At 35.0% G+C, this 17,114-nt stretch overlaps 1 protein-coding gene across 12 annotated transcripts in view; it reads right to left on the reverse strand.

The window, feature by feature from the left end:
- The window catches only part of LOC124309076 (potassium voltage-gated channel protein Shaker), a 259,541-nt gene that overhangs the window by 67,178 nt on the left and 175,249 nt on the right, over positions 1-17,114 (reverse strand). The window contains exon 1 of one of the 12 annotated variants that reach the window (XM_046772331.1): positions 15,943-16,397. The exons of the other annotated variants lie outside the window; for them this stretch is intronic. Coding sequence (XP_046628287.1) covers positions 15,943-16,016 — 74 coding nt within the window. The 5' untranslated portion in view covers positions 16,017-16,397. Of the gene's footprint in view, positions 1-15,942; positions 16,398-17,114 lie in introns of those variants that run through there. 12 annotated transcript variants of the gene reach the window in all.

Below are 17,114 nucleotides of genomic sequence, written 5' to 3' on the forward strand. Positions count from 1 at the left end.
GGAGGAATGGTTCAGTATTTCCCAACGCGCGAGTCATTCATTAAGAAATATCGTCTTTTGTTCATTTTCAGCAGGCAGCCAAAAACGTATAATTTTATATTTTTATTATGAAAAATATCGTCTGCAACGTGGAAGTGCTGAAACACAACCTGAACTGATGGCTCTGATAGCACTGACAGAACTGATAGTACTGCCAGTGTGAGCACAATGAAACTGCCACGATTCGTAAGAAACATTCACGAGACGAATGGTAGAGAGCCCCACTGTACGGAGGCTATTTGCTCTATTAGTGGGCAAAAACGGTTTTTATTCGCTAGTGGGAACAACGGTTCGAAAAGTAGCGTGTTTTGTTAATTATCAACAGGTGGAGAAAATCGCATATTTTTACGTTTAAGTTGTGAAAAAAATATTGCGATTTGAATATCGCACCAGTGCGGGAATGTACTACTTTGCGCACTCACTTGGGTACGCAAAATTGAATTTTACGCACTAAATTAGTAAAAGTTGACTATCGTGTACTTTCGGAAAGTATTAGATTTTGCGTGCCACTTTCTACAGCAATATACGATGAATTCCCTTTACGTCCTGATTGCGCAATTGTGCTTTTACTAAAATAAACCAGCTGCACAAGGAACATCGAAGCTCGCTTGTATTCGTACATTTTCTATAAATTCCTATTTTCACCGAATCCTCAACATCTTTTATCACACACCATATACATAATGAATCAACTATTTTCAACAAGTTAATTTGAAAATAAACTTGAATCAGTTAGCATAGATAAAATTAAATATTACAATAAAATTTGTCGGCGACAGATTTTGAGACACTGCTTTTCTGATATCGCACATGACCAATTCCGACTCATTATACCTCGATTAGATCTCTTATTATACACGCCTAACTTCCACGCACAGTTTTTAGAGTCAACCCATGTTAGTCACGAGGTTTTCCCAAAATCCACCTACCGTGAATATAATCGTGAATTTCAATTTATGATATTTTTATTTATTTGTTTTTGCTACCACTGAAAGGCACCCAATTCAAATAAACGCGGTTTGAGAAAAAGAAAGGATTTATTACATCAGCCGGGCCAAGGGTTAAATAAATTTTGAGTCCTGCAGGTCGTGATCGAAGTGAAACCCTCGTAGTTTGCCTCATGCGATACAGCGCTCGGCGTCATTATACGGCCCATTGCGTGGATATGTGTACATATATACTCAGGTGTACGTATATTCGTATACAGGGGGTGGGATACGGTGACACGGTTATACAGTTACTAACTCACATTATAGTTGCGTAATTAATACCGGTGGATACCTACGTAGCAGAAGGTGCGTGAAATTGCGAGCCACGTTCTATTCCGTCCAGTGCCGCATTTATTCACTATATCTATAGGTGTAAGTACACACATACATATACGTAACGTACTATAGATGTTGCTAATTTTGGTCGGACGCTACGCGCATTCAATTCGCGAAGCGAATAATTAATGTGTAATACGCGGACACGTGAAAACGATGGCAGGTGCGTGATTTTTGCGCGCGTGTGTGTGAAATTTTTTATTTATTTTTATTTTTTTCTACAAAACTAGACGAACGATCAAAGATATAGAAAAGTTGGGAAAAAGTTGGGTTCAAAACGTTCAAAAATTACCAGATCAATTTTATTCAAACAAATGATAGTGAAACACGAATTTGAACGTGTTCGAATACCTCAAGTTAACATCATCGATGATTTGAAAATTTTTTATATCATCAGAATGCTAAACTGATTGAACTTTGTTTTTGTTAATCCGATTATTCGACCTGATACTTCAATTCAAAGATATAAAATTTCTGTACCGGGCACTCGGATTACCAAAGACTTATTCTTTCTGCTTTTCTTTCGGTCAAATCATTGAAACACAACACTTGCAGGCTACAAACTCAACGTTTGTGTCACAGTCCATCTGGACTGGTTCTAAAATTTGAGATTTCCATCGCAAGAGTCAAGGGATTATTTATCTAGAACCATTGATCTATAAATTTTTGTACGAATTTATTACTCCTAACTCAGTTCTGACGAGGAACATCAGCTTGGTATCCCCCTCCAATTTCGTTGCAACTTATGTAAGTTAAAGAACATTGAAAATTTTGAAGCATTTTTCCACGGATAAAAATAAATACATGTCTCTTGGTCTTCAATGTTCTCCAACATAGATACATTAGTTGCAACGAATTCAAAGTGGGACACCAATCTAATGTTACTTGTCAGTGTTCCAATTGAATCAGCGTGGTTGATTACATTCACAGATCTGATAAATCACGAGCCTCGAGTACATGAAACAATACCAAGAAGGTTTTCGTTAACAAGAAACACGCGCTGCACATTGTGATTTAGTTTTCGGTGAAGCTTAATTGTATGCCATTGTTCTAAAGGGTCGTAAAATTGCCGGACAACAAACCTTTGAATAGATATCTGAAATTAGGTGAACAATGTTCGAGTGAGACCAATATGGAGAAGCGGAAATTAGCTTAGAAGCGATGATACGATAAATTTGTTGGGAAAGTTTATGGAAAATCCCAATACCAATTATATAGTAACATTGATCGAAATATATATAAGGAGTGACGACTCAAACTTAAAGAATTAACATTTATTTTCAAAGTATGACGCCTCAGAAAAGATAAGAGTTGCTTTTAATTATTTTTTTTTTTTTTTTATTTAATCTCTCGTCGATATTTCCAGTCAGCTTGATCTGTATAACCATTTATATAATTATAATATTTACACCATGATTATTTGTCTTACAGAACCTGACCTAATTATATTAGAAATTCGTTACAAGTTGGAGACCTTCTTTCCATTTTCGTTTGACAAACTGCATGACTGTATATTTTGTTTAATGTTCCTCACGGCGAATATTTCAAGTGTTTTTTACCAACATCTTACAGCTTTCTCTCACCCCTTAAGAAGTTACATATGTAGCCTGGGTAGGTAAAAAAGAAATCGATTCTTTAAAATGGTGCTCATTCGAAAGAACCATCTTTTGAGTATCTACTCCGAAAATTTAATTAAAAAAATTCACAGTAATGACAACGTTATAACGTAATCAAGAGAAGGAAGGATGGGGTTGAAACAGCAAAAAAAAAAGATCCAATGAAAGCGTCGACATGTCAGAAAGTTCCGTCGTATGACCCAAGTTTAAAATAAACCAGTTACTTCATTGTCAGTGTAAGCTGTACTAAAACCTTCGAACACGTTTTATAGAAATATCTCCGCGACTACCGGACCTATCGGGATGTAGTTTTGCACGGTTACGTTTCACACAATAATCTAGTGCTTGCCAAGTCATTTTTTCGATACCTGACATAGTTTTTTTGTATTTTTTTTTTCATCGTAAGTTGCAACGATTTATATATTCCCACCTAAATTCGGAACAACGACTAAATGGAATTTGACTCCTAGTATCCGTCACGTGACCTATGCCAATTACACCGGATTTCTTGAAAACGCTCCAACTCTCTGAAACAAGTCGTCAACGGAACACGAGATCCTCACAGTGGACCGGTAGTGGAAATCAATAATCTACATACACTTCGAAAATCGATCCATGGATCACCGAAACTTCTGACCGGAGTTCATCAGGCTGCAACGAACACATCGCCAAACTTTTAACACCGTCCGCTCATGAGATTCACAGCGTAAAGATAACAGCTAAGTTAGAATGTTAAGAAAACTTTAGTCAATAAATGCAGAGAGAGAGAGATAGAGAGTGAAAATTTTTACAAAGAAAGACAATTTAGAAGCGTAGTTTTAAACGGATACACCTTTTTCATCGATAATTTATACCTTGAATAAGTGTCGGATTATTGAACGGATGTATGAGTAATTTTACTCACATATCTAAAGTTGGTATTCCATATTATGTTTACAACTGGTCAAACTTGAAATTAATAAAAATAATCACTGCTCAATTTCGCGCAAGAAAAGAAATTTGTTTATTATGTCTGTCGTTTGGTAGAAAACAAACATATAAACAAACATAACACAATCAACAAAAACGCGTTGCAGGAAAACGACTCCAACATTTTTACAGTTTGAAATTTTTCAACCAAATTTTCATACAATATAGATAAAATGTCGTATACTTTAAAAGATGCAAAATGGTTGTTTAATAAAATTCAATTTTATACACGAAAAAAAATTCTCAAACATAGCTCTAGTTTTAACCGTCCCAGGTATATATTTTACAAGACCTTGATTCGCTCGAGTTAAGCAGCTCGCGGTGTATGATAATTCGTTCCAACAGTGACTCGTTACCTCCGTTATAAAAATATTCACCCTGATCGGGTCCTACTGATAGCGGGAAGCGTAAAAGCGGAATGTTGAATTTTTAACTGCCGACACAATCAAGATGATACACTCCTGCAGGCGTGCCGGGGTGATACCATAATGTACACATGCTGTCATTGATTTCGCAGGGTGATACATACCGTCTGTGTTTCATGATTCAAAGCGAGCGAATTGCCGAGTTGCAAACTGTGAAATAATTGCTGGATGAACCAAACGTCTCGTTAACTGTATAAAAAACTACGACTTAAACAAATTTCAAGTCTCGTAGAGTCTGTCCAAATTGTACCAACAGTTGACAATGTAATTCAATGCAGTAGCGTCAAGGAATAGAATTTATATTACTTGTTTTTCATACCTTCTGTATATTTTCGACATTTTTCAAGACACTAATTTATTATTACAGAAATGTAGCAACATTGTGAGTCCTCACTAAAAAACCCCTTCTCATATGGCGATTATCCTTGATCTGCAGACCTGCAAGGAGGGCGTTGGAGTCCAGAGGTTTGAGTATCAAGTTATTCATTTTCACCAAAAAGCTCCCAAACGGAAACAAAGCAAAAAACTACTGGTAGTATTGACGAATTCAGTAATTGAGACAGTAGAGTATCCAAGCATTGCAAACCCAATAGTATGATATTTAAAAATTGTACCATTTCATACCGCGATGGTAGATTTTCAGATACTGCCTTCAGTTCGTCCGCTAATAGACGTTCTGTTCAGTAATTAATTGCCGTTTCGTATTCTGTACGGCATGCTCCTTCGATCAAACTAAAGAGTCAAAGCGTTACTCTGGAAATCGAAACTAGAAACGATGTGAACAACGAGCGTGAGATCGCACTCATGACAGACATCAAGCATATCGATCAAGACCATTTGCTTTTGGCTGGTTTAATTGATATCCACTCTACGAAGCTCTTTTCAATGCAATCTCGTATCTTGAGGCTGTATTAATCCCATTAGTTAATAACTTTACTCTAATCGCGGAGAGATTTGAATTTGGTGGGAAATGCATTAATGGGTTGCATGTACGAATGAATGTGAACGAGGTCTGATCCCGACTCCCACGAAATTGGTCACCGATTTATTTCCCACTTCTAGTTAACCAAATCTACGTTTTCCAATTTGCTCAGATTTTTTCCTCCCGGGGCGTTTCTGAATAGATATTTTAGATCTAAACTTCCATACCTCGAAAACTGTGGATTTGGGAAATAGTTGCGAAGGAAAAAGAAAGGTGTTTATTTTTTACAAATTACTTTGCAATCGTTCCGATACCTGCTTAACTTTATATTTCATAAATAAACGTTCCAGCCGATGCAAAAGTGAAGAAAAAATCAATGGAAATCGTTGAAAATTCATCTGCAGACAACCTCGGCTATAGATTATAAATTTTTTTCATCAGAGCTTTGACGGTACCGTCATTTTTGCTATTGACTTTTACTTTCGATCAATGCGGTTGATAACAGGTGGAGATCAGACTTGGCACAAGTGAATGAGTTGTGGTTAATCTTCGGTTACTCGTCCCTTGTTTTTCTCAACAAAAGAAAAGCGTGCCAACATTTTTCTTTTTAGGGGGAGAAAATAAAACGTCCGCTTGCCAATGGCATTCCAGCCCGATTGGGTGTCGACGTAATTAGACCACCTCGGCAGAATAAAGTCTCTTCAGTCAAGTAGAACTCAACGTAAATAAGCCCGAAAGAATTTATCGACTAAAAAGTAACCTCGGAACCGAAGAATATTCAGTCAAATCAAAGCGTCAGAGTGTATCAAGTCTAACGTTGGAATTATTGGAGTGGTCATATTTACGACTAGATGGCTAAAAAAGTGGATGAATTCTGTGGGACTTTACGTCTCGCTATCCAGTCATTCAGTTTGATTGGTTTTTTTTTCTTTTTTTTTTTTTTTTTTTGTCTTATTCAAAAGTATGCAGATCGAGCTTCATTAGCATATATTTATTTATTTTTTTTTACTAGAAAATCGCTCGGCAAGAAGACTTGACGTTAACAATGACATCAACTATTTTTCTCGGCGAAATGTTTCGTTGTCCTACAATATCCCAAAATTAGATCATGACGACTGACTTAAAATTTTGAATAGTTTATTTTCATTTTCACTGCACCACTATTTTTCCAATTATCACATTTTCCTTGTTCAATGCTTCTTATTAGTTGGAACACACGTAAATTTCGATCTATATAATTTTAAACACACCAAACTGTGATAGAACTTAAAAATTTGCTTATCGAGGTATAATTTACCCCGGAAATTGATCGTTTAATTTTTCATCTCACATCTACCACGACGATGAAAAAATAATCGTCGATATCGTTTTTCCTGCAACCGGAGTAAATGATTCTTTTCCTCGGATCGTGTAATTTTTTCGCACGCCAATTAATTTCGACCCTTTGATCCTTAGTTTCGTTGTACAGCGGCTATTCTCGTAGTCCTTTATAATACGAAAGAAGCGTTCACGGTTGCAAATTACAACGTGACCGTGTAAAATCCTCTTTCAATTTACCCGACGTGTTGTTACAGCCTACTCATTAATATTCAATGCACACCGTACGAATATCACCGCCGCAGAAATACCCATGAACCCAACTATACTTGGCAGGTATGCAAATATCAGCTCGCGAAGTATCTAAGCCAAGGTTGGAAAAGGGCCGCAGCATAAAAACACAGCCCATCTTGCAGGTGGCGAAGGTTTTATTCACCCTTAACGAAAGATGAAACGACTCCGGAGCTTCTGCGGGAATTAATTAACACTCGTTAACGTTACATTTCGGTCACACATTTTTCAACTCGATATTTTGACCTGAATTTTCTTACTCGGGGGTTTTTGGGCTCGCTGATCACGAATCTGAAGTCGGAATTTCATAATTTCGAAATCCAAGGTAGGGGAACCAACATGGTGGATGTAAAATCAAGAAAACTATCAAAATTCGATGATTTGACAATGTCTCTGAGCCAAGTTTCGAAAAATGTATTCGAAACGTGAAATTCCATTTAGTAATTTCCAGTAAAAAAACGATTTTTTTTTTTTTTTTTCGTATCAGAATTTCAAAAATGTGTAATTTCTTCAGTCATAACTGTGAAATACCAATGTATAAACGAATTTTCTTGAAACTCTTTTCCCAACATTTCCGAAAGGTTCTCTGCGATGGGGCATGAATAATATTCTAATTTTTCACTTTGATCTTCACAGAGAATTTTAAGTGCTTCTCTTTAAGAATCTGTTTTTCTGTAATTAGGAAAAAAGATGACTCGCAATTTTTTCCACAAAGGTTGTTTATCATTAGGAATACCAACACAAGAAAAAAAATTAAAAAAAAAAAAAAAATTAAACACAGCGTAGAAGCTATTCTTCTAACCTTATATACTTATGTCAGTTTATAAATTCCGAACGATGTACGTGAAATTCTGTTTATTTTTAACTTGCCAACATAATAACGTGCCATCCGTTTTAAATTTAAAATATCTGTGATACTTTTATGAGGGAAAACCTTTTCAACGCAGTTTCAATATGAATCTTGACAGCGAATGACAGCCTGTAAAATTGATCCGGCAATTGGAAATCAAGTCCTTCGATGAACAAAGAAATAATATTACATGCGCAATTTGTTTACGGAAAAAAATTTCACTGTAAATAATAACGTTGGTCTAATTACCGCAGTTTCTTGACGAGAAATTGAATTCGAGGAGGCAAAGTGCAATAAAAGTTGGAAGAAGCGAGTGCACACACATCGGTGTCAGGAGGTCAATATCTAAAGTTTCCAGACCCGAGGAAACGATGCCAAGAAGGATATTGTATAACGTCTCGCGAGAAGAAGTTGGTATCATTTGATAGCGATTTCGGTATCCGCCTAATGTTCTTTTTTCAGTAATATGTCATCAAACTCGCCATATTCACGGTAAAACGATCTGACTCACGGCCAACTTTTCTTCCGCGTTAAAATATATATATATATATATATATATATATATATATATATATATGCATATCCTAACCTAACCTAACCTGAAATAGCATGACCTAGCCTAATCTAACCTGAAATAACATGACCTAGCCTAACCTAACCTAACGTGACATAACCTAACCTAACATAATCTGACCTAACCTAACCTATATATATATAATTATACATATATATATATATATATTGGGCCGGTTTTTTGAATTTTTCATTTTTTTAGTTTTTACGCATCCTTAAAAAACTTAGTTTTTAACCTCAAACGATGCCTCGTGAAACCGGAACTCGGTAGCAAAATTCTAAAAGGTGAATCATCCGGTTTGAATTTTTCAAACACTCCGACTGAAATATCTCGAAAACTATACGAGTTTGGAAGCTCTTTTTGATTTCATTTTGCAGATAATCAAATTTTTTTCAAGAAAAAGTCGCGACTAAGACGTGACATTATTTTTATCAGCTTAGAACACAAGTGAGATACAAATTTAGAAGGTAATGAGCAATTTCATTCGTTTATTCAATGAATTCAACTTTGAACGTTCGTGTCGAATACAAAATGAGCATTTAGGTGTATAATAGGCTTGAACTTTTTTTTTTTAGAAAATTTGATCATCTACAAAATGAAAGCAGAGACAGCTTTACAACTTGCATAGTTTTCGAGATATTTCGGTTGGGGTGTTTTGAAAATTCAAACCCGATGAATCACCCTTTAAACTAAAACTTATAAACTAGTTTTTCGAAGGGAAAGGGATATGAATATATTGTATATATATTATAGTATAATCAATTATGTAAAATCGTTTTTTTTTTTTTTTTTTTTAACGGAAAATCGTTTACATTACACAAAAAGTTGATTTGTAATTAATATCCTCCACCTCATTTCACGCAATCATTCTTCTGCACACGCGCAATTTCCGCGAATTTTTGTACGGTTTTGATAATTGTGTGAGGTAATTGTAATGTCTTTATACAGGTATATTTGTCCGTGGTATGTTCGCAGCGATCTGAAAGGTACGATTCAATTTCAATTCCACACCACGTGAAGAACGATTTCAAATTAATACAAGTTACGAAATGCATCAATTACCGCAAGACCAAAGACATTATGCAACGGGGCGACAACTTCGGTCTGATTGATCGTCACACTTCAAGTGTGGTAACGTGACGTAACGGGAAATGGGTTCGAGCTGTGAATTTTCCGGATACGGCGCTGTTGTCGTAATTTCAGGGAGAAGGAGAGGAAAGAGGGAAAACGAATTAGGATGGATATGGAAAAGAAGTCTTGAAACAATGAAATAGATTTTGAAAAAATTATCAACCGATTTTTAAATTCATTAAACTTGTGGATATAAACCCAAATTTATTTGTTAATTTTAAATTTTGCTGTACGTTGTTGTAAATGTACTGAACGTGGGCATAAGAAAATTAAGTAACGGGAATGATAATTTTGCAGCCATGATTAAAAAAAGGAATTCTTTTATATTTTATTTGTATTTCCCATAATTTGTCGAATTTTTTTTTGTTTGTGAAACACATCAAAATATCCACTGGATAGTTTTTCATTTTACTCATCATTTCTACTGAAAACATTTTTTTTTTATAATTTTATTTGAATAAAAAGTAACATTTGAAACTTTTGTTCCCCTTAATTTTTGCCAATTATTTAATGTGATCAGTAAATTCCATCTACAGTGTATAGTAAAATTGATACTAAATTGATGAAAAATTATTTTAACCTGACTTGACAAATTTATCGTCAATTTAATGTACCGTTTGTGCATAAAACTTCCTATACATGTAGATTAGTAAATGTACAAAAAAAAAAAAACATTTTTAACTGTGCCTCAGCATTCTTAGATGATTTATGAAGCTAGTGAATTTCTCATCGAGAAACATTACGCGCTTAATTTCATTCACCGAATAATTTTCCAGCATTTTTCAACGCGTTTTTGGGTGTGAATATCGAAAATTTGATATACATATGCCCTAAATTCAGGAGATCGATTCGGATAAAATTTAAATAAAACTTTTTACTATAAATTTTTCGAGTACCAATTCTGGTTGAAAAATGAAGAGTATATCATTATTAGAACAATAATCACGTGTATCCTATAATCCAATACAAAGACTTCCATCAATTTGGTTACAAAACAGCGGGTGGTTTTGATTTTTTCAATTATTAGTGCCAGAATCTCAAAGTGTGTAGTAATTTTCATAAGAAACGGTGATTCGCCAATGCATGAATTGAATTTTAGTTCAAAAACGTGTATCGAGTGGAAATGTACAAGAAAATTTCCTCCAAATTTTTGATAGTACCTGTACATGTCTTATGTAATTTGAATTTCGTAAAAATGAGTACGTTGAAAAATCTAAGAGTTATATTCGGTGCAGGACAAGTGTCTTATTTATTTATTTATTTATTTTGTTATTTGTTGTTTTATTTTATTTTATTTTTTTCAAAAATACTTTGCAACATCCGCCAGGAAATGGGGAAATTAAATTATCATGTCTGTAAAACAGAGTTGAATTAAATTGATACTAATATTTGTTTTTCCACACGTGTTTGGTGCATATGATTCTGCAAATAGCGCTGAGGATCCCTCCGCGATAATTAATCAATTCGAAAAAATTTACACAGTCTCTATCTTCCTATAATCAGCTTTGACAAAACAGTTCCAGCCGATTGATAGATTAGCATCGTGGTAGAAATCAATTAGCTGGTATGTATCGATACGCGAATGAAAATTTCGAATTTTCTACCTAATGAAATTTCCAGCTACAGTTACAGTTGTACAAGAATAAATTAATCCTAAGTCCTTGTTTAACCGAAAAAAAAACACGTTAGAGTCAACTAAACAAACAAGCGAGACGTTGCAATGATCATAAAATGCAGCATTGACAACTATAGTCATACTAAATAGTTACTTTTACCAAATATTCTTTACAGTTCCAAACAAAAACTTGGACCATTATTAACAGGATTTTCTGGTAACTCAAACACTCTGTTATAAGTTGGATATTTGTTGTTAATAATTGACCAAATCGAAGTGGCAGCTTGCACGATTAGTTTCAACCGTTTTTGGATACTTTCATTGCTACATCGATTTCCGATGTTTCCTTGACCGGTTGTCAGGAAGCCTGCAGTAAGAAACTGCGATTGGGCTTGCAAGCACCCTCCGAACTTGACCCCGAATCCTTGGCTGAGGTTAGTTATTTGCGCATGTTATACGCAGCCGGCAATCAGCCGCGAAAAAACCCGGGAATATGAATATTTTATAAAGCTGAAGACGCCGGTCGGAAATATTTATCTGTAGAGTTAATCTTACGAGTAAGGTGTGTAAATATTGAAAAGGATCAAAAACGCGATAATCCATTTCGTATATGAAGTGTCGAAATACGGAGAAGTCAAAATTTGAAAAGGTAAAATATAGGAAATCAAAATATCAGCATTCGGACGATTATCTACACGTTTTGACGATTCTACATTTTACCTTTTTGATTTCTATCGTACGAATTTTTGCGTCGCTGAGAATTCAATGTTTTGATCATCGATATTATATTTTCGCGCCTCTTCAAACGTTTACATAAAGAACTGAATCAAGCCTTTGAATGATCACGCTGACTATCAATTTATTCAAGACAAAATGATGCGAGTTTCTAGCGATATGTCAATTTTGTATCAAGAAAATGTGCGATTGAAATGACTGAGAAATCAAAACAAATCAAGTTTTTTCTCTAATTCATGTTTGGTTGAGTCAAGAGTTCAATAATCGAAGCTGGTAATAAAATTTGTTGTTACAAAAATCTTCCGTATCGACTGAACATCAAAGTTATACAAGCGCACCAAACGTATTCTTGGAATAATAATAATTTATAATATTGATTACTGAAAATTTGTACTCTTAGAAATGATTGAGACACATGTGTCAATAATTTTTCATTGTTTGTCGACAATATCAATGCCGATGACTCAAAACTTGGTATCGTGCCTTCTTCGTTCGTAATACGACTGATGACTCTGTCTCCCGTTATCGGTACCTGACTTACCAGCCGACTAGCCAGTTTTGTAACAATCCCTGAAGCTACTTCCGTAGCGAGAAGGTTCGCCGCCTAGTGACCGTTTATAGTACTAGTACACTGACGCTTACCATCCATGTATCCTCTACCTGTTTCAAATCTATCTAAATTATCCGTTGGCTGTATTCATGCACTTATTTTATTTAAAGTACCTAAATATCTCTGTCAACGAACGTGAGAATTGGAGGAACAATGCATAAACTTGAAATGATATGATACTTAGTTGACTCAATTTTGGAAACACATCAAAATCTTCACTCGAATCGATACTTCACTCGATCGCGGCAAGAAAATCACGGAATTCGCTTGACTAAATCATTCTGACAAACTAATTGAATCGAAATTGTCCAACCGCAGTCTACATATCGAAGCGAATGAACTCCAAGAAAATCTATCTTGTTGGTTCAAGAATTCCTTTCCCTCCGTGAAAGGTCGGAACATGAAATAAAAAAGCATATTACTTAAACATTATAATTAGATAGCTACGGATCTGGAGGGACGCAAAAAGGATATGCTAAAGTTTGTATTATTATTTTGATCATTAGGACATAATTGACCTGTATTATGAAAATTCCATTTTGGGATGGTAGTCTCGGCGAAAAATTTTCACGCCTTGTAAATGAAACATGAAATTAGCGAGGCCGCAGGTGTTCCATTTCCCACATGACCAAAGAGCAACTGCAGGAATAATCAATTGAACCAATCCTTATAAATACGTTAAAGCATGTTTCGCGGTATTTTCGTTTGACATTTCGGACCCGGTCAACCTTGCCCTGCTAATTGCATGTATAAGGCTTCGTGGAAAAAAAAAAAAAAAAAAAAAAAAAACGGTTGCAGGATCCACGATCCTAGACGTCGAGACGCCAGCGTCTCGTTTTACGGCGAGATTCGCAAGACGCGAGATGCTAGTTTCTTGGTGAAGAGACAATATTATTACTTTTTCCGTAAAGAAGAGAAGCAGACGATGACGGCGCCGTCGTTACTCGTTTCGTTGAAATTTGGCGCCGGTCGGTAAATACGTGGAATCTTTATTGCCGAATTGAATTACGGTTATTTCAACCCAACAAGGAAACTTCATACGGAATAATATGTTTTTACAGACTCACTGTAACAGGTCTGATTTCAGTTTTCAGTGGTTAATTCAATGTTACCCATTTTTTCATCATCCTGAATATTCATGCAATGTTTTTAAATCGAATATCCAACCATGCTGACATAATGAGAAAAACATCGCTACACTGGGAGAAATTTTTAGTTCCGGTTACCGCTCGGTCCTTAACTATTTTCATTTTTTACCAAAATCGAAAATTATAGTTCTAGGTAGAAAATGAAAATTAGTTTTCTAGCTGTTACCGGAAAGTCTAGTATACGTTACTATATTTTCTTGCAAGTGTTGCGAAAATTTAACGCTTGTGCAACGATGAATTGACGTTAAAGCCTTGTTTAACTAAAAAAGTGGAGCAAACCGAAGAAACTGATTTTGCGTCGCAATTACCAAAAAAGGATCGAAAATAGTGCAAAATAGTTACGCGTACCTCGTTTTTCGTAATTCCAACGATATTCATTTTCATTTTCAATTTCATTTTCAATTCTCTATCGAACGAATCAACTTGATTCATTAACTATTTTGAAATGATTTAAAATTTCATTCTACAAATTCACGAAAACAAATTTAACACTTGTTGAAAAATAAAAACAAAACATTGTTGCAGTAAATTTTTAGAGAATGGTCTTCACAACGAAATATTTTATCATGGAGTAAAATTGGAAGAATCGACTAGATTTTTTACCGATTTTGAAACGATTTGAAACGAAGGATGGATATTTGTTGAAAGCTTTTTTCTATAATACCAATATTTACGAGAAAAAATTTTTTTTTAATTCCATTCCGAGATTTTCGCGACTTGGGAAAATAATGATTTGCAGATTATGCAACGCGTGCATATCCGGTAATAAATTTAATAAAAAAAGAACGATTTTTGGCCAACAAGCTTTCTTGTAAGACCGGAATAAAATAGTTCATTGATTTCGTGAAACGAGTCCGTTTCAACAGTATCGTCAATTTCCATCGATCGTTGATATGCACAGGCACCTCATACAAGGTTATACCTGTGTAGTGTAATAAATACTTTATGTCACGAAACAGTTTTTCGCTCGGTATATGTATATATACACATATATATGGTCAATGCCTGCTAACAGCCTCAAACTTCCTCGTTTTCCTAGCATTCTACGTACAGTCAGAGAATCTAAGCTGGGGGAAAAAAATCTGCGTTTAATTTCCACCCCAAATGTAGCCATTATAAATTTCTTTTGTTCCCCTCTTTGATCATTGATATTTCAACCCTTTCGGAAAAAAATTCATTACGAAATTTTCGGACGAGGGATTTTTTTTTTGTTTTCTCAAGAGATGGAGTTTGTCAACAGATTCAATACTTGGCTGAAAAAAAAATACATTCAATACTGTCTCTTCGTTAAAGAATATTTCCAAGTCGAAAAAGTCCAGATAAAGTGGTCAGAAAAAGTTGCGTGTAATTTTCGTGCTCATTTCTAATTTTACAGGCTATTTGAAATTAATTTTTCACGTGAAAAAAAAAATATATTTACCTTTCCAGAATAGCTTCAAAAATTATGAAAAACACAAATTTTTAAGCTCAGCATTTGTTAATAAATGCTTATAACTCTTGATATGAAAATAGTTTCGAAAAATTCTAGATAATATTCAGTTTCGAGAGGATGATAACGTTGTTGTTGTCGCAGTTGTTTTTGTCCAACTGTTTCTATCTGGAGGATAAAAACATAAAACTGTTAAAAAAAAAAAAACTGTATTTTTTATACACATAAAAGAGATTTTGTTGGATTTATCGAATAAAGCGGTAAAATATGTCGAAAAAAATGTTCCATTAATTCAAATGAATAATCATGCTTCAGTCTCTTTTTCTGAAACAAATGACAAATCTTTGAAGCAAGAAAAATATTTCTATCGTCATATTTGATCACGATATTTGGTAAAATCAAAAATCCTTTCTGCGCTTGGGGGATTGTTAGAAAATTCTAATAACTTTCTCATTCAGCTACCATCACAACAACGGCTTGAATATCGTTACGATTACATCTGTAAATGTATTACAAAAAACTGCACCGCGAAAAGAATTTATTTATTGTAAACAAACGCATATTTCGATACGGTGAAAATAAGTGTTTCGTTATTATTATAAAATTTTAGTTGATCCAAAAATGATTAAGTTAACCGTTGAATAATTTCTGTCGATTGTTACTTGGCTCAATTAAAATTTTATAATTATAACCAAAGAACTTTATTTGCCGTGTGCAGATATGTACGTTTGTTAATAATAAAAAAACTCTTTTCTCAATGTATTTAATACGCTGCTCGTCTAGTTCACTAGATTGTTTGCACAAAATACCTTAATTTTTTTTTTTTTTTTACCTCGAACAACCATACAATTTTCGCTTCAATTACGGTGACAAATTAGTTGGATGAATATAATCAGATTATTGCTAAAATCGATCGTGTAAACGGGACCCTTAATTTGGGACTCACGCGTGATGTCGATGCTCGATGAATCTCCCGTGACGATCGTCAGCAATTCCATAAATGCCGGCGACTGCAGCCATGCCGAATTAAAATTACCCTCGCCAGCATAGATTTACACAAGCGGTTATCCTCGGCAAAATGACTGACAGGCAAATGACTTCAGATTCCGCATCAGTATCGTCATAAGCAGCAACAGCAACAGCAACGTCATGCCGTGGCTGCGGACGGCATCTGATAACCGGAAGTAATTCCGGCACGCTCCGCAGCGATTCAGGCACTGCATGTCTTTCACCGAAGTAAAATTAACCTTCCGATACACGTAAATTTATATGCATGTGTGTACAGTTTTAGTCGATTTTAGTCCCTTTCATTTTACTCCTCGACGGCTCTTCCATGATTTCATCGGTAATTCGAATGTCAGCCCTGATAAAAAAGCGTCTTTTAACAAAAATTCGTCAATTTTTAATCACACCTGTACGATAGGTTCGAGTTGATTCTTCTGTGTGAACGAGGTATAATAAGAAGTTGTTACTAAGGATTGAGCTAATCTCGAAAAGTCGAAACGTCTCTGAGAGAATGAAGACTGTTGTTATGTAAAGTCACAAGGGCGGGGTTGAAGTTCAGAATTTGAAAAGTTCCGAAAGCACCTAATTCCGAATTATTCGGTGGCGAAACTTGAAGCGAAGAAATAAAAACCTTACGAAACAACAAAGTTTTGAATGTTCGGAGGCTCGACTGATCGGAGTTCCGAAATACTAGATTCTGAAAATTCAAGTTACGACAGAGCAAAGTTCCAAAAAATAAAGTTCCGGTAGAGCAAAATTCCGAACAATAAAGTTTCGACTGAGTAAAATTCCGAATATTAAAATACACTCGCACAACGAGTGGGTACAAAAAATCAGAAAGACCAACAATCAGAATGACCAGGATTCCTGACACAAAAATATCGAAAATCCAAATCAACGTGGTGAAATTTCACCAAGCCAGAAATTCATAAAACTGAAAATCTTCAATCATTCGGAAATTCGATGTTTCAGATTTTGAAATTTTTCAATTTTTGCACTTTCGGAACTTCGAACGTTGAATTTCGAACAATTCGAAACTTTGATGTTTCGTCAAAGTTTGATTTCTCTACTTCGAGTTTCGGCACAAAAAAAACTCCACAAATTTGTTGCTTT

This window comes from Neodiprion virginianus, chromosome 7 (genome assembly GCF_021901495.1).
Source record: "Neodiprion virginianus isolate iyNeoVirg1 chromosome 7, iyNeoVirg1.1, whole genome shotgun sequence".
Lineage (NCBI taxonomy): Eukaryota > Metazoa > Arthropoda > Insecta > Hymenoptera > Diprionidae > Neodiprion > Neodiprion virginianus.